This window comes from Engystomops pustulosus, chromosome 3 (assembly GCF_040894005.1).
Source record: "Engystomops pustulosus chromosome 3, aEngPut4.maternal, whole genome shotgun sequence".
Classification (NCBI taxonomy): Eukaryota; Metazoa; Chordata; class Amphibia; order Anura; family Leptodactylidae; genus Engystomops; species Engystomops pustulosus.
In genome coordinates, this window is record NC_092413.1 from 105,946,035 (window position 1) to 105,967,975 (window position 21,941).

Below are 21,941 nucleotides of genomic sequence, written 5' to 3' on the forward strand. Positions count from 1 at the left end.
ATATAAACCCCAGAAAACTGCTTATCCTTTTCTATTAAAATTAAATTACAGAAGGAGAAAGCAAATACAAATTATTCCTCTCAAAAGTGGTGGAAAGATAAAGATCAGAAGATATAACCATTATGCAAGTAACATAAAGTAAAATATGTATACCTGTTAAGATCACATATACTGTAAAGTGCCTGAACATTGCCAGAAGTAAGACCCCAGTACAGTGATGGCGAACCTTTAGGAGATAGAGTGCCCAAACTACAAGCTAAATCCACTTATTTAACGTGAAGTGCCAACATGGGTTTTTAACAAGTAACTTATTGCTTCCTGTTCTTCCACATCTTTTAATCGTATCGGCCCCCTGAAGCCACTAAGTTGAAAGATGGAGGGCAAATTCAGACTCTCATCAAAGCTCCTCTCCAGGGTCTCTCTGTACAGGAAGAATGGTGGGTCCAGCAGGATGAGCTACAAAAGATAATGCAGTTCTATCAAAACCTCACTTTTCCCACAGTTCCAAACAGCCAATGAAGTGTCACTTTAAAATAGCACTTAGAGCAGCATCTCTTAAGTTGCCTGGCACTGCAGAAAGGTTTTGTGGATTTGGTCATATTTGGTGAACTCTGTCCAGGGGCAATGGTCTGAGTGCCCACAGAAATCTGGCACCCGTGCCATAGATTCGCCACCACTGCCCTAGTACTATAATGAGAGATATGAGATTGAAAGAAGTAATTAAAAGTAGATATACACCAAGTGTTTAATTCCAATCGGAAACAGAGTAGCCTCGGCATCAGATACTTATTCTCTATCAGGCTGTTCATTTTCTGGGGTGGTTAATCATCAAGGTCTATTGAGGATAGCAGTGTAAACGTTCATATTATACACAGGGAAGTTTGTAAGTATGTCATTTCTAGGATAAGCAATATTGTGAACACAGAGTCTTCTCGCATTTGTACAGCACTAATGCTTACACATGAGGGTGTTCTAAGTATCAGCCTAGTAATTAGGTAATAAGGAAGTGAATGTAGTAAGTATGCATTACAAACGGATTAGTTGGCAGTCATTAAAGAATTGCAGCACCTGCATTATTTGCATATTTTAAGGTGTTTACCAACATACCAATCCAGCTTAATTCTAAAAATACAATGCAGGAAGCATTTTTGTACAGTGGATTTTCCCATGAAAGGGGGTTTTCCAGTCACAACCTGTTATTGTGTTATATAAACATACCAGGGGCTTATTTGCACAGCCAATTGATCACTAGCATTAATTTGATGCTTTCCTGGCAGTCATCTAACCATATCATAGGGTTTTTCTGCATATGTGCCTTTAAAATCTGTAGTTGAGGATATTCCTCCCTCCTGTAAACCTGCCCACTTCTCTTTCCATAATGGTTGCAGGTAGAGGGATGAGAATCGAGATGGTTTATATAACTCACAAAAAAGAGTCTCCCCAACAGTTTGTATGGGATACACAGCTCAGATGGAAGAGTCTTTAAGTAATGTACTTCACAAATCTAGTCTTTATGGAAGAGTAATATGAATAAAGACATAATAAGCATCTTATGGGCAGAACAGTGGCTGAGTGGGTAGCACTACAGCCTTGCACCCAGGTCAACATCTGCAAAGAGTTTGTATGTTTCCTTTGTGTTTGCATGGGTTTCCTCCAGGTCCTCCAGTTTCCTCCCACACTCCAAAAACATACTGATAGGTTGATTAGATTGTGAGACCTATTGGGGACAGGGACCAATTTGGCAAGCTGTGTGCAGCATTGGAGAATCTGTGTGCACTATATAAATGAAGAATTATTATTTTATTATTAACTGGAACATTGTGCTCTAGTTTGATAAAATAAAACTTGACATTTGTGGTTTAAAAGTCAAATTATATAAATAACAAAACCTACAACTGATTGATTTAAATCAAAGCATATTTATGTGTTAAAATGTTTCAATCCAGATCTATATCATATGGAGCAGTGTCCAGGGCCGATTCTAGCATATTTGCTGCCTGAGGCGAATATTAAAATGCTGCCCCCCCCCCCCGCTCCCTGTTAAGTAAATCCTTAAACTTTACTAACAATTAACAACCCTACAGACAGCTCCCTGACACTGTGTGACTGGCTACATGATCTGAGAGTCATTAGTGGCATCTAGTACCTTATAGATGACAATCTCTTCCATCAGTAGGACTTTATTCCAGGTTCTCCAATCTATTACGTATCACTGCTGAATTCACGGCCAGATATCTTCAGCTCCGTGCAGCATCTCCACCCGGCGTTCCTAAAAATACCACAGTCACTTACAGTATAAAGTCTCCTGGATAACAACACTGTGCTCCTAAATAATATATACCCCTCACAACACAACTGACCGCACGCTACCCCACATATAACACATCCCTTCATTATACAGGGATAAAATCTTGCCCCACATATACAGCCCCCCAGCTTAGTAATATACTATATCCCATATACAGCCCCTGCAGCTAAGTAATATACTGTACCCGATATACAGCCCCCCCCCAGCTTAGTAATATACTGTACCCCATATACATCCCCCCAGCTTAGTAATATACTGTACCCCATATACAGCTCCCCAGCTTAGTAATATACTGTATCCCATATACAACCCCCAGGCTTAGTAATATACTGTATCCCATATACAGCCCTCCCAGCTTAGTAATATACTGTATCCCATATACAGCCCCCCAGCTTAGTAATATACTGTACCCCATATACAGCCCCCCCCCCAGCTTAGTAATGTACTGTATCCCATATACAGCCCCCCAGCTTAGTAATATACTGTATCCCATATACAGCCCCCCAGCTTAGTAATATACTGTACCCAGCGTCGGACTGAACCGCCGGGGTGCCGGTGAAAGCCCCGGTGGGCCCTGACACCTTCTGGCTCCGCCCCCTAGCCGCGCTGACTCCGCCCCCTAACCGCGCTGGCTCCGCCCCCTTTTCCAGGTTCGGGACTTCAACTGTGCCCGATGGAGTGGAAAGCAATGATGATGCAGAGAGCTGTGAGCTTTCCACATCATCATTGTGCCTCTCTGTTGCTGTGTATAGCAGGTCAGCAGGCGCGATATGATGACGTCATCACCTGCCGGCCTGATGTACACAGCAGCACAGAAGATGAGGAGCTGCTGGGGAACCTGGAAACGTGAGGTATGTGGTGTTTGTTTTATTTAACTTATGTTACAAAGAGGAGAGGGGGCCACACTATGAGTGGGGAGATAAGGGGGGTCCCACAAAATTATGGGGAGATAAGTGGGGGCCCCATTAAAAAGAGGGAGATGAGAGGGGCCATAAAAAAGGCTAAAATTAGAGGGGGCCCAGAAGATGGGGGGCCCACAATGAGAGGTGGAGTTGTGCAGGGGTCAGAAAAAGAGGGGTAAATAAAAGGAGATACCAGGGGCCCCACAATAAGAAGGGGAGGTACAAGGGGACAATATTTAGAGGAGGGAAGTAGAGGGGCCATAAGGGGGTGGGGGTGAGAAAGGGGGTACAGAAGATCAGGGGGTCCACAGTGAGAAGGGGAGATACCAGGGGGCGCACAATAAGAGGGGGCAGATGAGGGGGCTACAACATGAGAGGGAGATGAAAGGGGGCCCATAATAAGAGCAGGCCAGAAGAGCAGGTCAGAAGAGCAGGTCAGAAAAAGAGGGGGAGAAACCAGGGGGCTCACAATAAGATAGGGGGAGATGAGGGGGCTACCTAATGAGGGATGGACAAAGCGATTCCACAATAAAAAGAGGGGTATATACAAAAGAGCCCATAATTAGAGAGGGGAGAAGAGAAAGACCACAATAACGGGGAAAATGAGAGAGACCCACAATTTTTTATTATAGCGCCTGCAACCCCTGCCCCCCAGTATATAGCCTGCAGCCCCTGCCCCTCCCAGTATATAGCTAGCAGGCCCTGCCCCCAGTATATAGCCTGCAACCCCTGCCCCCCAGTATATAGCCTGCAGCCCCAGACCCCCAGTATAAAGCCTGCAGCCCCAGACCCTCAGTATATAGCCTGCAGCCCCTGCCCCTCCCAGTATATAGCTAGCAGGCCCTGCCCCCAGTATATAGCCTGCAGCCCCCTGTCCCCAGTGTTTAGCCTGCAGCCTCTGCCCCCAGTATATAGCCTGTAGCCCCTGCCCCCAGTATTAACCTGTAGCCGCTGCCCCAAGTATATACCCTGTAGCCCCTGCCCCCAGAATATATTATCTTTAGCCCCTGCCCTCAGTATATACCCTGTAGCCCCTGCCCTCAGTATATACCCTGTAGCCCCTGCCCTCAGTATATACCCTGTAGCCCCTGCCCTCAGTATATACCCTGTAGCCCCTGCCCTCAGTATATACCCTGTAACCCCTGCCCTCAGTATATACCCTGTAGCCCCTGCCCTCAGTATATACCCTGTAGCCCCTGCCCTCAGTATATATCCTGTAGCCCCTGCCCTCAGTATATACCCTGTAGCCCCTGCCCTCAGTATATACCCTGTAGCCCCTGCCCTCAGTATATACCCTGTAGCCCCTGCCCTCAGTATATACCCTGAAGACCCTCCCTGATGAATGTCCAGTGTATAAGAACAAACAAAATGTGTACTCACTTTCCGACCCACCCCCCTCTCTGGCAGGTCCTCTTCTCTCCATTGATGCTTCGCCTCCAGTTCCCTTGTCCGATAAGGCCGCTTGCGTCATGACGTCAGCTGTTCACTGACATCATAGCGTGTGCCAATGGCAGCGCACACACACAAATGTCAGCAAGCAGCTAACGTCATGACACTAGTGACGGCACCGCACGGAGACACAGTACTGAATCCGGAACATCAATCGATAGAAGAGGACCTGTCGGAAAGTGAGTACACAATGGGGCAGATTTACTTACCCAGTCCATTCGCGATCCAGCGGCGCGTTCTCGGCGCTGGATTTGGGTCCGGCCGAGATTCATTAAGGTAGTTCCTCCGTTGTCCACCAGGTGGCGTGCTGCTCTGAAAAGCTTCGGAACGTGCTGGAGTTCACCGAACCGGGCTGAGTGAAGGTAAGCACAAGCTCCGCAACAGATTTTTTTTTTTAAATGCGGCGGTTTTTCCGAATCCGTCGGGTTTTTGTTCGGCCACACCCCCCAATTTCCGTCGCGTGCATGCCAGCGCCGATGCGCCACAATGCGATCGCGTGCGCCAAAATCCCGGGGCAATTCAGTGGAAATCAGCGCAAATCAGAAATATTCGGGTAACACGTCGGGAAAACGCGAATCAGGCCTTTAGTAAATGACCCCCATTTTGTTGTTTTTTTTCTTGACGTGAGTAAGAGCACATTCTTTTTGCTGAAAAACTGGGCTTACACTCAAGTATTTAACGTCAGTATTCCTATGTAGCAGTAGGTGGGCCCCCAAAATCAATTTCACTGGTGGGCCCTTGGTCCCCCAGTCCGACCCTGACTGTACCCCATATACAGCCCCCCCCAGCTTAGTAATGTACTGTATCCCATATACAGCCCCCCAGCTTAGTAATATACTGTATCCCATATACAGCCCCTGCAGCTAAGTAATATACTGTACCCGATATTCAGCCCCCCCCAGCTAAGTAATATACTGTATCCCATATACATCCCCCCAGCTTAGTGATATAGTGATATATAATATATACAGCACCCACCAGTATAAAATGATTCTGGCCCCATATAATATATACTGAATCCCCCCCAGTATAAAATAATTATAGCCCCAAATAATATCTATAGCATCCCCCCCCCCAGTATAAAATAATTATAGCCCCAAATAATATCTATAGCATCCCCCCAGTGTAAAATAATTATAGCCCCAAATAATATATATAGCGTCCCCCCAGTATGAAATAATTATAGCCCCAAATAATATCTATAGCATCCCCCCAGTATAAAATAATTATAGCCCCAAATAATATCTATAGAATCCCCCCCGTATAAAATAATTATAACCCCAAATAATATATAGCATCCCCCCAGTATAAAATAATTATAGCCCCAAATAATATATAGCATCCCCCCCAGTATAAAATAATTATAGCCCCAAATAATATATATATAGCATCCCCCCAGTATAAAATAATTATAGCCCCAAATAATATATATAGCGTCCCCCCCCAGTATAAAATAATTATAGCCCCAAATCCCCAAATAAAATATACAGAACCCCCCCACCCCTAGTATAAAATAATTCTGGCCCCATATAATATCTATAGCATCCCCCCAGTATAAAACAATCATAGCCCCAAATAATATATATATATATATTGCATCCCCCCCAGTATAAAATAATTACGGTATAGCCCCAAATAATATAAATATATATTGCACCCCCCCCCCAGTATAAAATAATTATAGCCCCAAATAAAATACATAGCATTCCATCATCCACCCCCCCCCAGTATAAAATAATTATAGCCCCAAATAAAATACATAGCATTCCATCTCCCCCCCCCCCCAGTATAAAATAATTCTGGCCCCATATGATATATATAGCGCCCCCCCCCCAGTATTAATTATTAGCCACATTTAATTAATTAAATACATGAAAAATAATAAAAATCATACTCACCGGCAGGCAGCTGCTCCCTCGGCACGGCTCCCGTCTTCACGCAGCTCTCCTGTGAGCCGCGGCTCCGCACAGTGACACAGGCGGCGTGACGTCATGACGCCTGTGTCACTGCTTAGAACGGAGCGACGCAGCTGCCGGAAAGGCGCTGCGTCGCTCCGCATATAAATCGCGCCTGTGTCTTAAAGAGACAGGCGCGATTTATTTAGCTGGTGGGCGATTCGGGCGTTAATGTACACCCGAATCGCCCACTTTAGAGCGGCGAATTTCGCCGTCCCTTTACAGGGACCCGCATTCTGCCGCCTGAAGCGAGTTTTTCATCTCGCCTCATGGCAGATGCGGCCCTGGCAGTGTCAGTGTCTATGGTACAGGTGTCAGAGATGGCACTCAAAGCCCTCTGTGGGGCTCAAAGTATCCCATACTTGGCTCGAGGCAGGAGGAGCAATGTCATGTGGACAGTGTTGGATTATCATTGGAGCTTCTATTACAGTAGTTTCCTGTTCTGCTTGACCATGAAAGGAAGCTATAATATAAATCAAAATTTCTACTCATTCTTGTTTCAATAGTATTTGTGTCCTCAGGACGCTGCTACAAGCTAGAAGCAATAAGTCATTGCTTAAATTGCAGTGTTGACACTTAACAAAAAATAAGTGGGATTTGGTTGTAGTTTGGCCACTTTGAAACTTTGTGGGTTGAAATTCAAAGCCAAGAGAGCTTTGAGAAAATTATTTTTGGTGTAATTTATAGACCCCCTAACATCTGAGGAAATAGAGGGTCACCTATATAAACAGATGGAGCGGGCTGCACAGGAGGGGACCGTAGTGATAATGGGAGACTTTAACTTTCCAAATATAAATTGGGGTCAGGGCTCGTCTTCATCTGTGAAGGGGAGACATTTTATGAACATTCTTCAGGATAATTTTATGGTGCAGCTTGTAGAAGATCCCACAAGAGGTGACGCATTGTTGGACCTTGTGATTTCTAACAATGCGGAGATTGTCTAAAATGTCAGTATCCGGGAACCCCTTGGGAACAGCGATCATAATATAATTATTTTCCTCTTAAACTTTAAAAAGCAGAAACAGTTGGGAAAATCGAAAACTTTGAATTTTAAGAGGGCTAATTTCCAAAAATTCAGGGCTGCAATACAGAATATAGACTGAGATCAGATACTGTCACATGGTGATACTAATGTTAAATGGGAGAAATTCAAATCTATCCTGGGTTTTTATACTTCTAAATTTATTCCAATAGGTAACAAGTATAGACGGGCTAGATTACACCCCTCGTGGCTTACAGCTACAGTTAAAAGGGCAATTAATGAGAAAAAGAGGGCATTTACAAAATATAAATCTGACGGGTCACCTGAGGCTTTCAATACTTACAAAAAACTTACCAAAATCTGTAAAAAGGAAATCAAATCAGCCAAAATACAAAATGAAAGACAGGTGGCTAAAGATAGCAAAACAAATCCCAAGAAATTTTTTAGGTATATCAATGCAAAAAAAAATGGGTCACAACAGGTTGGACCCCTTTATTCTGAAAATGGGGCATCGGTGACTGGAGACCAAGAAAAGGTGGAGATACTTAATAGTTTTTTTAGCTCTGTTTATACAATAGAAGAGAGAACTTCTGACTTGGGTGGTGCCAATTCGGGTCATGCACCCTGTAATATAGTAGACTGGCTGAATGTAGGCATTATCCAATCTAAGCTCAATAAAATCAATGTGTACAAAGCTCCTGGACCAGATGGGTTACACCCCAGAATTCTTAAAGAACTCAGTTCTGTTATTGCTGTACCACTGTCTAAAATCTTCAGGGATTCCGTAATGTCTGGTGTGGTGCCAAGTGACTGGCGCAAGGCAAATGTGGTGCCAATATATAAAAAGGGCTCTAGAACTTCGCCAGGCAATTACAGGCCTGTAAGCTTAACTTCCATTGTGGGGAAAGTGTTGGAAGGGTTAGTAAAAGACTACATACTGGAGTATGTGACATCAAATAGAATAATAAGTGATAGCCAGCATGGGTTTACTAAGAATAGAAGTTGTCAAACTAACCTTATCTGCTTCTATGAAGAGGTGAGCAGGTGCCTGGATGGAGGAGCAGCTGTGGATATTGTGTTCTTGGACTTTGCAAAGGCATTTGACACTGTCCTTCATAGACGCCTGATGGGTAAAATTAGGGCTATTGGTTTGACAGAAATCATTTGCAATTGGATTGAAAACTGGCTGAAGGATCGTATCCAGAGAGTTGTGGTCAATGATTGCTACTCGGAATGGTCACCAGTTATGAGTGGTGTACCTCAGGGTTCTGTGCTTGGCCCACTACTATTTAATATATTTATTAATGATATAGAGGTAGGAATTAATAGCACTGTGTCTATTTTTGCAGATGACACCAAACTGTGTAGTGTAATACAGTCTATGGAGGATGTTCATAGGCTGCAGGGTGACTTGGACAAACTGAATGTTTGGTCATCCACTTGGCAAATGAGGTTTAATGTGGATAAATGTAATGTTATGCACCTGGGGGCCGATAATCCAAAGGCAAAATATGTCCTTGGGGGAGTAAATCTGGGAGAGTCCCTTGTTGAGAAAGACCTGGGGGTATTAGTAGATCATAAATTGAATAACAGCATGCAATGTCAATCAGCTGCCTCTAAAGCTAGTAGGATCATGTCATGTATCAAAAGTGGAATGGACTCTCGTGATAGGGATGTAATATTACCACTATACAAGGCACTGGTTCGGCCACACCTGGAATATGCTGTCCAGTTCTGGGCACCGGTCCATAAAAAGGATGCCCTGGAGCTGGAGAGGGTTCAACGTAGAGCCACAAAACTGATAAGGGGTATGGACGGTCTTAGTTATGAGGAAAGATTAAAACAACTAGATTTATTTAGTCTGGAAAAGAGACGACTACGAGGGGACATGATTAATTTATATAAATATATGAATGGTCCATACAAAAAATATGGTGATAAGTTGTTCCAGATTAAATCAAATCAAAAGACGAGGGGGCACTGTCTCCGTTTGGAGAAACCAAGGTTTAATCACCGGAGGCGACAGGGCTTTTTTACTATGAGAACTGTCAATCTGTGGAATAGCCTGCCTCAGGCGCTGGTCACAGCAGGGACAGCGGAGAGCTTCAAGAAGGGTCTAGATGCCTTTTTACACCTAAATAACATTGATTGTTATGCTATATAGGATTGTTTCCCCTAAATCCCTTCCTCATCCAATCCCTACCCTTCCTTGGTTGAACTTGATGGACAAGTGTCTTTTTACAACCGTATAAACTATGAAACTATGAAATGGGCAAATATTCCAGCCTCTAGATGTGCAAAACTGGTAGAGATATACCCCAATATATTTGCAGAATCTCATTACATTGAAAAGGTGGCTGAATACATATGCACACAACACTTCAGTTTAATCATTTGCAAAAGCACATAATATATTTTTCACACATCACAAATAAAATATATCATATAAAATATCAATAAAATATATTTATAAAAAGGAGAAAAAGTTCAATAAATACATTTGGAATTCGCTGTAAGCATACATTAAATATAAAAAAAGTTTTGGACTTTGTTGTGATATTCCTGGTGTAAAATGATTTATTGTTGTATTATATTGTATCAGAAACTGTGTCCCTGTATGTAAGAAATACAAAATACAAAAAAAACAAAGTCCCTTTAGTTCTCAGGATTCAGTTCTCAGAAAATCAGAGAGAAGAGGGTGGGCTGTACAACAGTGACGCTTCTCCAGTATAAAAAAAACCCTGGCTTTTATCCATTATACCAGTAAACTGCATCCAGGGATTAAGAAAAATCAAATAGTTCATCAAACAGAACTATGTTCACCATAATGTCAATGAAGAAATGCTTAACATCCAAAACGATGTATGAATTTACTCATCAGATGGTAGCTTTACAACCAACTAGACTGTGGGAGATGATGCCGGCTCTCTATTCTACCAACTTCAATACTAGAGGTAAGCATCACTAACAGTGAGATAATATATACTAAAAAATAGTCAACAATATTAGTAAACAACATCAAAAGTCTGTTATTGAAGAGATAATGATATATTATTTAGATTGCATTTAATAAATTATGTTGTCTAATATTGTTTATCTATACTATAAGTACTTGTTTTTACTTGATATTTTGTTGTATAATTGGTTTGAGACCAAATCAATTTTAATAGACTGTATCCAGAAAATCTTTTGATCTACAACACTAGGTGAATTAAGTCAGGTCACACAATGGTGGAGACGTATCAATTTGTCTACACCAGAAAACTGAAGTAATTTGCACCTGCAATGCCCTGCACCACATTTACTGAAGGTTTTAGGCATTTTTAGGCTGTCTAACATCTCCTCCGAAAAGGGTACATTCCACTGTAAAATGGGCTGTGGCCACATCAGAAAATAACTGTGTGCCAAAAAATTCAGTCCGGGTCCCAGAAAATGTAGTATTGTGTCACGGCAAACTAGACCAACTAATAAGAGATACAAAGTATGACTTGCTAGTCTAATACTGCACCAGATTAATCAGTGCTTGAACGAGCAGCTCCAGGTTCCATATCTGTTAATTGAGCCCAGAGACCCTCAGGCTCATTTAAAGCTTCTTTGTATCAATGACCTTTCTAAAATCAATTTTTACAATAATGATAGAGTCTGAAGTGTTCTACCAGAAACCCTCTGTACACTGGCTTCACAGGCTGTTACACTGTCTCACCCTCCCTCCTCTTCCCACAACACTTTACCTCTCCCTCAGCAGATGAAGTTTTAGCACAAAGTTTGGCAGTAATTACAGCTTCCATCCTCTTTAGTATGATGTCACAACAAGGTAACCTGGATTTTAGTATTTTCTGCCATTTTTCTCTGCAGATCCTCATAAGCTCTGTCAGGTTGGGTAGGAAGTAGTCTTTAAAAACTTTATTGTCTCTCCACAAAAGTTTGATTAGTTTTGAGTTAAGGGTCTGGCTTGATCACTTTGGGATATTCACAAAGTTCTCTTAAGCCACTTTAGTTTTGCCTTTGCTGTGTACTTAGGAACATGAGGTGAAATCAAGATTACATTAAGAATATCTCAAACTTTTCTCTTTTCAACTTTTTTTTTCTCCTTATCCCAACTGCTGAAAAATAACCCAATCACAATGTTTCACCATAGGGATAGCATTGGGTTGGCAATGAGCAGTGCCTGGTTTCCTCCAGACTTGATGCTTCTAATTGAGGTCAAAGAATTCCATCTAGGCTTCATTGGATGTGACATTTTTTCCCCAAAGTCTTAAAATCCTTCAGGTGCTTGTTTACTTCAGGAAGGTTTTGATAAACTTTTTATTTCGACAGAAAGTACAATTTTGTTAAATTACTGGTGATACCAAATTGCTTTTAATAGAAAGTACCCAGAAAATATGTTGATCTGCAATACTATGTAAATTAGGTCAGGTGACACACAGGGGAAGATGTATCAGTCTATGCCAGGAAACTGGGGTAATTTGCCCCTGAAATGCCCTGTGCCACATTTACTGAAGGTATTAGACATTTTTTAGGCAGTTTTACCATTTAAGACAATTTTTAGGCTGTTAAAATTTACAAAGATATTGTAAAATTAGCAAACATATTACCAAACCTCTACTTATGTTAATATCTTCTCATCCATAGATGAAATAAAAAGTAACATACCTCGCTACACACCAAATCCTTTTGATAAAAAGATACTTAGATGGACTGGAAGATACAAATCAGAAGAGGATATTCCACCAACAATTCCGTAAGAATCTGAATATAATAACCTTACTTATAAGACACAGTTACTTAGTATATGCATTGCAGAAATTATTTATACATGGCAAAGTAACAGGAGGCACTTTGATGAGTATTGCAAGTTAGTTATGAATACCACAATGGTTGATTGATGAAACGCACTATATTCTATATGTCACGGGTGGTCCCGCAATCCATTTCGCGGATCGCGTGTTCACCCGTGCCTCTCGCCCCTCGCCTGCGCGCCGCAAGCGCAACTTACAGGTCCCGGCTCCTGCCCTGGCCTCTTCAGTTCCGGCTGCTCCTTCGTCCTCGGCTGTGCGCATGCATCCCCGGCTCCTAGGGCGCGCGCGCACCAACTTCTGCAGATTTAAAGTGCCAGCGCGCCACTAATTGGCGCTGGCCATTTCAGGTAATCTATTTATTCCTGCCTCTTCCTGTGATCCCTGCCGGATCTTTGTGCCCTGTGCCTTGGAGAAAGCTTTGTTTATGCCGTGTGCTGTTTATGTGAATTCCCGTTGTGACCATGGTTCTGCTTTTGACTTCGCTCCTTTGCCGCCTGCCTTGACCTATTGCTACGTCTCTAACTCTGATCCTGAGCTGCCCGTCCTGACCTCCTGCCTGTCCCCGACTATGAGATTGCACCTCGACCTTGGCTGCCATTGCGGACAAGTCACGCCTGTGGAACGACCTGGTGGTACCACACCGCAGCAAGACCAACCTGCTTTGCGGCGGGCTCTGGTGAATACCGGGTACCACTTAGACTCCGGTCCCAGGTTGTGGCTGGTGTCATCGTCCAGAGGATCCACAACCTCGAAGCCTGACACTATATAACTAAGTCCCCTTAAATTTGTAGGGGTCATGAAACCTGATCAGTATTTACACTGGCATCACATACCATTTTCAAATTAAAATATACATAAATATATATTATTTTAAAAAAAGGAGACAAAAATTAAATAACATTTACCATCATCAACGCTTAAAGAGATATGAACGTCTGATACAAAAATCCATAATGCTACATAATACTATAAATAAGTGAATACAAAACTCAATTTCAGTAATCACAAAATGGAGCTTAATTGCTTTTCTGATCCACTACATTTTATGGACTTTCTAAAGTATGCAGAATTATCTCCAAGATGGCCCCCATCTTCAACTATAGGTCCCATGATCCCTCAGTTCTTAGTAACAGCTCTTCCCTCTTATGCTTTGCTCCCAGTGATAAGACCAAACAACCGAACTTAGTGATGACCAGTCTGTGAATCCTAGACAGTTTGATGGCCAGATTTAATGGACCAAACAAATTTCGGTTGACCAGACTCCAAGCATCATAGTGATATATCATGCTTGGAGCAAGAATGAGCCCTTTTACTGCCTGATGAAAACATTTAAAAAACTCTTGGAATTAATTTTGCTCAATGTATTTGCAATGCCTTCCAAAACAAAATGCAAAAGTGTCATGTGAACGCAGCCTGTGTGACATATTGTGCCACCTTGTGATTATTTATTTACATACAGCCCTGTATGTAAATTTTGATTTTATATAGACACCTCCAAATTAGTTATATACAGCCCTTGTAATATTCTCATTACTTTACAGCCCCCTATTTATTTTATAAAGGTCAACATCTGCAAAGAGTTTGTATGTTCTCTCCGTGTTTGTGTGGGTTTCCTCTGGGTCCTCCTATTTCCTCCCATACTCCAAAACATACTGGTAAGTGCGTAGGTTGTTTAGATTGTGAGCCCAATGGGGACAGGGACTGATTTGGCAAGCTCTGTGCAGCGCTGCCTAATCTGTGTGCGCTGTATAAATAAAAGGAATTATTAATTATAATACAGCACCACCCTAATAAATGAATTTATATAGCACCTTCAAATTAATTTAATTAAAGAGGTATTCCCACGAAGTCAAGTTTATTATATGTATATGGATAACAAAACAACACATTCTCAAATTCACTGTTATTAATGGATCTCATCATTTCTGATCTCTCTCTACGTGTCAGAATAATAAATCAATGTTTAAAAGCCAGATGAAAGTGTATATAAACCACAGTGTCACCCCACAAAACTAGAGGAATTATAATGTGTCTGCTTAGAGAGTCCCCCTTCACACCCTGGAATTTTGCACTGAGCGGCCTAGGGAGTGATAGGAGCTAAAACAGCAATAACACTGAGTAGATTGTGAAGTAAAGGGTTAAAAATGATCTTTATTGTGTTAACATCACTAGGGGATTGCAATTTGAGAATTTTCTTTCATGGGAAAACCCATTTAAAGCCCCCCTCAAATTTAAAGGCCTCAATAGAAACCCCAACCAATTAAACTATACACAGCTCCCATATATAGCCAACCCCTAGTTTCATTAAAATCCAGCCTTTATATACAGTACCCCCCAAAGTAAAATTATATACATGACCCCATATACACACCACAGGTTAATATATACAGTAAAACCAAAAAGAACCAGAGTGGCAAAAAACAATTATTTGTATAAAATAATACTCTTTATTGAAAGCAAATACACAAATTCAACATGTATATCCCTCAAATGGGAAAGTATAAATACAGTATATGGGGGACACAAGTAGCCCCAGATGAAAGATAGGGCAGCACAGGAGACCAGTGGCCACCCCTATTAGCCCAGGGTCCTAATAGTATGTTTAACAGTATTAGGCTACATTCACACTAAAGTATGGAGGACGTATATACGGCCGACGTATATACGGCCGATATACGTCCTCCATAGACGGCAACGGGTGCACGGCGCCCTACGGGAGCGGTATGGTGCAGCACACGTGCGGCACCGTACCTGGGAGCGCTCACCTCCTCCTCCTCTCCCCGTGCACTGCCGTTGCCCGCTACGGTACGGTACGGGCAGGCAACAGCAGTGTGAATATAGCCTTAACAATTCAGTCAAATGTGAGACCAGAGCAAGGGGATAAAGTGGCAATAGTGCAGTAAAGAGTAAACTATACACAAACTGGAGGTACCATCCAGTATTCGGAAATTCATATTGCTATTGCACACTTACCCGCAAACATGATGAGCTGACACTGGGCAGATCAGGGGAAGGCCAAAGGGTACACCCTGACGCGCGTTTCGCACTAATGCTTCATCAGGAGGTTATGACTTAGTGCTGTGTCTAGCATTTTATATTTACCCGCGGCGTCTCTGCTTTCAGACGCGCACACCACGTGACGCATGCGTGCCCTGAGGTCGCGCACCGGAAAACCCGTCACCAGGGAGCGCCACCCCAGATCACATGATCGCAGAGACGCCACCATGGAGACGCGTCCCGTGGCTGTGCACTTCCCCATGCACGCGCGCGGCACATAGGCGCGTCAACAGAACATCGCTGTATGGTAAGTAAGCTGTATGGTTCTTTTTGGTTTTTCTGAGTACACAGTTGGAGAGGCATATACGATCTGTGAAGGAGTGTAGGGGCCGATTTGGTTTTGTTTTTAATATATACAGTACCCCATAAACAGACCCTCCCTTAGTTTAATCCACCTCCCATATAATTATATAAAGCCCCCCAAAGTAAATGTATACAATGAATATGGCAATTCAGCAACTATCTGATTGAGGCTGGTTTCTGATGCTTCCAGAATGGCTGTGGGTAAATGCAAAATGTGCTGATCCTTTGACTTCTGTCACTATCCTTCAGAAGGATAGATTTGTATGAAAAACACAAAGTTGCATCTGTATGTAAGTCGGAACCGTATACTTTATCATTGTAATCTCAGCCTAATTTTTTTTGGTCTTTGTGACAATTGGATTTTAAAAATGTTGGGTTGTCATAAAAACCAGGATTAACAATAAAGCTTCATTACAGACACCTGTGATATCTGTTATAGCTGATTATTATAGCCTAAGGCTAACGTGCAGTAAATTAACAACATTCAGGTCTGTTTGTAACTAGGGGTCGACTGTAAGTCAGGTGTTCTTAAGTAGGGGACTGCCTGTAATTGTGCTTTTCATGAAACCAATTTGATCCAGTGGCTAGAAATAATCAGGGGTAGCCCTAAATAGAAACATATAGGATACTGGTTTTGATACAATATTACCCACAAGAATTACCTTGAAAATCAGCTGATCTTGTGACATTCTTCATGCCCAGCCAATAGGGCTGTTTGAAATGTAAAAAAGTAAGGTTGTTCAAAGCTGAAGACAATTAATGTAAGGAAAATGCCAGTTTTCTAAAAAAAATCTTTTAGTTTGCAGAAAACTATGAACATCAATTGTGCAAACCATTAAAGGAAACCTACCACTTGTAGTGGCAGGTTTCCGATGGAAATACCGGGCACCAGCTCAGGGTGAGCTGGTGCCGGAGCTTATTTTAGTTAGTGTTTTAAACCGCGGTATCGCGGTTTAAAACACTTTTTAAATGTTATAGCCGGCGCAGGCAGGTACGCGCTCGGCGCTTACCGTGCGCGCGGCTACATAGGAAGTGAATGAGAGCCGCGTGCATGGTAAGCGCCGAGCGCGTACCTGCCTGCGCCGGCTATAAAGTTTAAAAAGTGTTTTAAACCGCGATACCGCGGTTTAAAACACTAACTAAAATAAGCTCTGGCACCAGCTCACCCTGAGCTGGTGCTCGGTATTTCCATCAGAAACCTGCCACTTCAAGTGGTAGGTTTCCTTTAATGCCTAAACACATGGAAAAAATGTAAATCTATGTTTTGTTCTAACTTATGGTGGGCTCAGTTTTTAAGACTTTCACTGACACCTTTATTTTATTCTTTCGGTTGGTATGATCACAAGGATACCAAATGTATATAGGTTTTATTATGTTTTAATACATTTTTAAAAAATTAAAACCTATTGTGCATAGAAAAAAATAAAATTCTCCATTGTCAGTGTACAGAGCGGTGTAGGGTGTCATTTTGTGTAAGATAACCTGACCTTTTCATTGCTACCAAATTAAGGACTGTATGACCCTTTGATCACTTTTTATAAAAACTTTTTTTTTTCGGATTTTCCGTTACAGTGTTAACTTCAAAAATAACCGTTTTTATATTTTTATAGATCCATACTTTTGGGATCCCAATGATGTCACAGGGACCATCGATCAAATCGGTGGGAGTCAAAGGGTAGATAGCCGCGATCGGTGCTGGGACCGACCACAGGTGTTACCGATGGGTATCTGCTGCAACATGCTTGTATGGAGAAGGTCCAGCCAATGACCCCTCGTCATACTCCCTTAACAGACATGTGATATACTAATTATATGAATACTAATTATTAATAATACATTGTAGTCCGTTGGCCTTGGACATATTCTGCATTTGGGCTCAGCAGATTTAAGTTTCTGTTTTGTTCCTTGGGACTATCTTCTCAATCATTGAGACATGCTGTTTTCACTTACAATTAGTAGTGGTGTCTGCATTCTAATCTCGCCAAAATCTACATCTTCTCTTCACATAAAAGCTTGTGCTCATCTTAGCAAATCAACTATTTTGACATGAATCTTTGTTCTTAAGCCAAAGCTCCTCACTTAGTTTCCAGTAACGGAAATAATCTATTTAAAATCACAGATATTGTTATATGACTTGCTCAGTGGCACGGCTTCTTAGGAGACGAGGTTAACATGACAACTTTCATTGCACAGGAGGACAACAAATTCTGTAAATTTTTCCATTTCTCATAATGCTTGGGAAGAGAGCCTTACAGCAAATGGTACAGAGCATGCTTTAACCCCTTAAGGACGCAGCCATTTTACAGCTTAAGGCTCAGACCCATTTTTTGGATTCTGACTTGCGTCGCTTTATATGGTTATAACTTTTGAACACTGTAACTTATCAAAGCGATTCTCAGACTGTTTTTCCCCACATGTTGTACTTCATTTTAGTGGTAAATTTTGGCTGATAAGTTTTGTGTTTATTTACAAAGGAAAAATGATAAATTTTTAAATAAATTTGCCATTTTCGAAATTCGAAATCATCGCGTTTTCAGGCAGAAAGATAAATACCACCTAAATAAGTTCCTGAATAACATTTCCTATTTGTCTACTTAACATTTTACAAATTTTTTAAAATGTTCGTATAATTTATGTTGATGTCACTCGGCTTACAAATCAATTACCGCTTTTCCATATTTTCAGAATTGACTATTTTGTGGATAAATACTGTTTTGAATGAAATTTTAATTATTTAGCATCAAAACCACCTATATAATCCACTCATTTTCAAATCTGCACCCCTCAAACTATCAGAAACAGCTTTTAGGAAGATTGTTAACCCCTTGAGATCTTCACAGTAATTAAATCAAAATGGAGGTGAAATTTAGAATGGTCAAATTCTGTCAGTTAAACGTTCATTTACCCCTAAAATTTACGCATTTGCAATAGATAAAAAGAGAAAACCCACCTTACAATTTGTTATGCAATTTCTCCCAAGTACAGAGACCCCCCACATGTCGCCGTCACTTGTTCTATGGGTGCACAGCGAGACGCAGAAGGGAAGGAGCGCCCTGCAGCTGCCAGGATTTAAGTTTTTAGCTTTATTGGGGACATGTCATGGCATTTTTTTTTACATTTTGGGGTTGGTATCCCCTATTGTTGAAAATTTATGAACTTTTTGGAGGTCAGGAAGAAGAAAAAGAAAAGCATCAATTCCGTACTGGATTTTTTCTATTTTTTTTTGGTGTTCACCATATAGCCTAATAATCATGTTATGTTTATTCTATGGGTCCATATGATTACAGGGATACCGTGGTTGAATATTTTTTCTTATGTTTTACTAAATTTGCCAAATAAAACCCCAACGTGGGGAAAAAAATCTATCATTTTTTCATGTGGCATAACATTTTTACTTTTTTTTGCTACAGAGCTGGCTGATGGCTTGTTTTTTGCAGGACATGTTGTATTTTGCAACAGTATCATTCTGGAATATATATGTTTTTTTTATCCATTTTTATTGCATTTTTTTGTGGGAATAAATAGGTAAAAATCATATTTTTGGGTGGGTTTTTAACAGTTTTCATGTTTCATGTTCATGAACGATGATGTTCATCGTGCGGATTCAATAATTATTTATTCTTATTCTACGGGTTGCTGTGTGCATTATATGTCTCTTTACATGTTTTGGGGCTTATGCACATTTTTATTAATTTATTTTTCATTTAATAACATTTTTTTTACATTTTTAATTCTTCCACCATGGGACATAAACAAGCAATCATCTGATTGCTTGTTCCTGATAATACTCTGCAATACTGAAGTATTGCAGGGTATTAGCTGTGTCAGCCTATGCACATGCACAGGCTGACACTGTGCCTTTGAGATGACATTGTAGATGCCATCTTACAGTCACTGCCTGCAGACAGGCTGCCCTAGGAACAATTGGCATCCCCTGAAGATGGGGCGCGCAGGAGGGAGGGGCTTGGAGCGCCATCAAGGGCCAGAGACCCCTGGTACCGCTCACACCCCATGACTCCTGATGCCGACTCAGCTCCGGTGCAGAGGCGAACCAGCAACGGCCCAGCACTGAGAGCTTATAGCGGGAGCCCGCGCCATACTGGTACGGCACTGAGCGCTAAGGGGTTGAAGGGTTTGTGCATTTTAAAATGCATGCGTTTTTCCATGTTTACCATGCATTTGGCTGATTTGTCTTCTTCATTTCTGGAAATGTAAGCAGCTGTGCTTATATTTTCACAGCTGCTTACACTTCCAGAAATGAAGAAAAATGGATTTTTGACTGATCATTAAGTCAATAAAGTATCCTGAAGCATAAAACTTGAAAAAAGCTTGTAAAAAGCACGTGATAATAAAATTGCCATTTTAATGGGGCAATATTTGCCTATAAGTTTTTCTTCCTCTTCTGTAACTTTTTACCTACTTCATTGTCTCAAATGACTATCCTGACCTTTTATCATAATAAATCTATTAAACCAAGGCAAAAACAAGTAAACAAAACATTTAACCAAGGGGAAATGTTTCTTTCACTGCTCCATTTCTATTTCAGGTTGGAAATGCTGGTCCGAGCTCGGAACAAGGCACGCATTCAAGCATGTTACATTATGATAGCAATCACTGTCGTAGCCTGCTTTGCTGTGATTGCATCCGGTAAAAAGGTAAGTCAGCTGAAAGGTTGTTCATTTCTGGAACGTATCTTATCTAGATGCACAGCTCCATCGCACTATTGTTAGCCACTGCACAATCCCACAGTAAACAAGTCAACATTATAAGATATAAAGATCACTAAGCACTAATAGACGTCACATATCTGCTTTACCTGAACCATCTGTAAAATTGGAGGATGTCAAGTGCCATCTGTTGGTTGATGATAAAATTGTAATATTCCTTATGTTAGCACTTTTTTTTTTGCAAAGCTTGGTGATCCAAAAGTTTGTCCTGTATACAGGTGGTTCCCTACTTAAAAACACCGACTTACAGACGACCCCTAGTTACAAACGGACCTCTGGATGTTGGTAATTTACTGTACTTTAGCCTTAGGCTACAATAAACATCTGTAACAGTTATTAAAGGTGTCTGCAATTAAGCTTTATTGTTAATCCTGGTTCTTATGACAACCCAATATTTGTAAAATCCAATTGTCACAGAGACAAAAAAAAAATATGGCTGCGGATACAATTATAGAATGTACTCTTCTGACTTACTGACATACTGTTCTGACAACATACTGGGATTAGTTTTATATGATAAATGAAGTGATAGACTCCCTCCCATTAGGAAAATGTAAATGCTACAAATATTTTTGTATGTACAAATCCCTGGGGTGGATTTATCAAAACTCTGAATGGTTAAATGTATGTGTTTTTGTGCCCACGTCAGTATATACTGTGTGTATATATGCATCTACTGTCTATATATTTATATACTGTGTTTATATGCATCTACTGTATATATATGTATATACTGTGTATATATGCATCTACTGTGTATATGTGTATATATGCATCTACTGTGTATATATGCATCTACTGTGTATATGTGTATATATGCATCTACTGTCTATATATGTATATACTGTGTATATGTCTATATATGCATCTACTGTCTATATATGTATATACTGTGTATATGTGTATATATGCATCTACTGTCTATATATGTATATACTGTGTATATGTCTATATATGCATCTACTGTGTAAATGTGTATATATGCATCTACTGTGTATATGTGTATATACTGTGTAAATGTGTATATATGCATCTACTGTCTATATATGTATATACTGTGTATATGTGTATATATGCATCTACTGTCTATATATGTATATACTGTGTATATGTGTATATATGCATCTACTGTCTATATTTGTATATACTGTGTATATGTGTATATATGCATCTACTGTGTATATGTGTATATACTGTGTATATGTGTATACATGCATCTACTGTCTGTATCTGTATATACTGTGTATATGTGTATATATGCATCTACTGTCTGTATATGTATATACTGTATATATATGCATTTACTGTTTTTATACACGCATATATTTATATAAGCCTATATATGTGCAGATTTAAATATATATATATATATATGATGTATGTTTATGTTTATATGCTGTGTATATGGTATGTATGTATATGCTCCGTATACTGAATGTGTGTGTATTTCCCGTATGTC

The 21,941-nt window shown here is 40.8% G+C and overlaps 1 protein-coding gene and 1 long non-coding RNA gene across 3 annotated transcripts in view; one reads left to right on the forward strand and one right to left on the reverse strand.

The window, feature by feature from the left end:
* On the reverse strand, positions 1 to 3,060 carry LOC140121734 (uncharacterized). Its single transcript, XR_011854170.1, has 3 exons — positions 2,834 to 3,060; positions 2,147 to 2,269; positions 1 to 456 (listed from the first exon to the last, which is right to left on the reverse strand). It is a non-coding gene; the product is annotated as an uncharacterized lncRNA (long non-coding RNA).
* The window catches only part of FAM162B (family with sequence similarity 162 member B), a 25,815-nt gene continuing 6,839 nt past the window's right edge, over positions 2,966 to 21,941 (forward strand). The window contains exons 1-5 of one of the 2 annotated variants that reach the window (XM_072141724.1): positions 3,102 to 3,159; positions 4,959 to 5,021; positions 10,478 to 10,550; positions 12,229 to 12,337; positions 20,302 to 20,410. In XM_072141724.1, coding sequence (XP_071997825.1) covers positions 10,478 to 10,550; positions 12,229 to 12,337; positions 20,302 to 20,410 — 291 coding nt within the window. In that variant the 5' untranslated portion in view covers positions 3,102 to 3,159; positions 4,959 to 5,021. Of the gene's footprint in view, positions 3,160 to 4,958; positions 5,022 to 10,477; positions 10,551 to 12,228; positions 12,338 to 20,301; positions 20,411 to 21,941 lie in introns of both variants that reach the window. The other variant, XM_072141723.1, reaches the window with a different exon arrangement.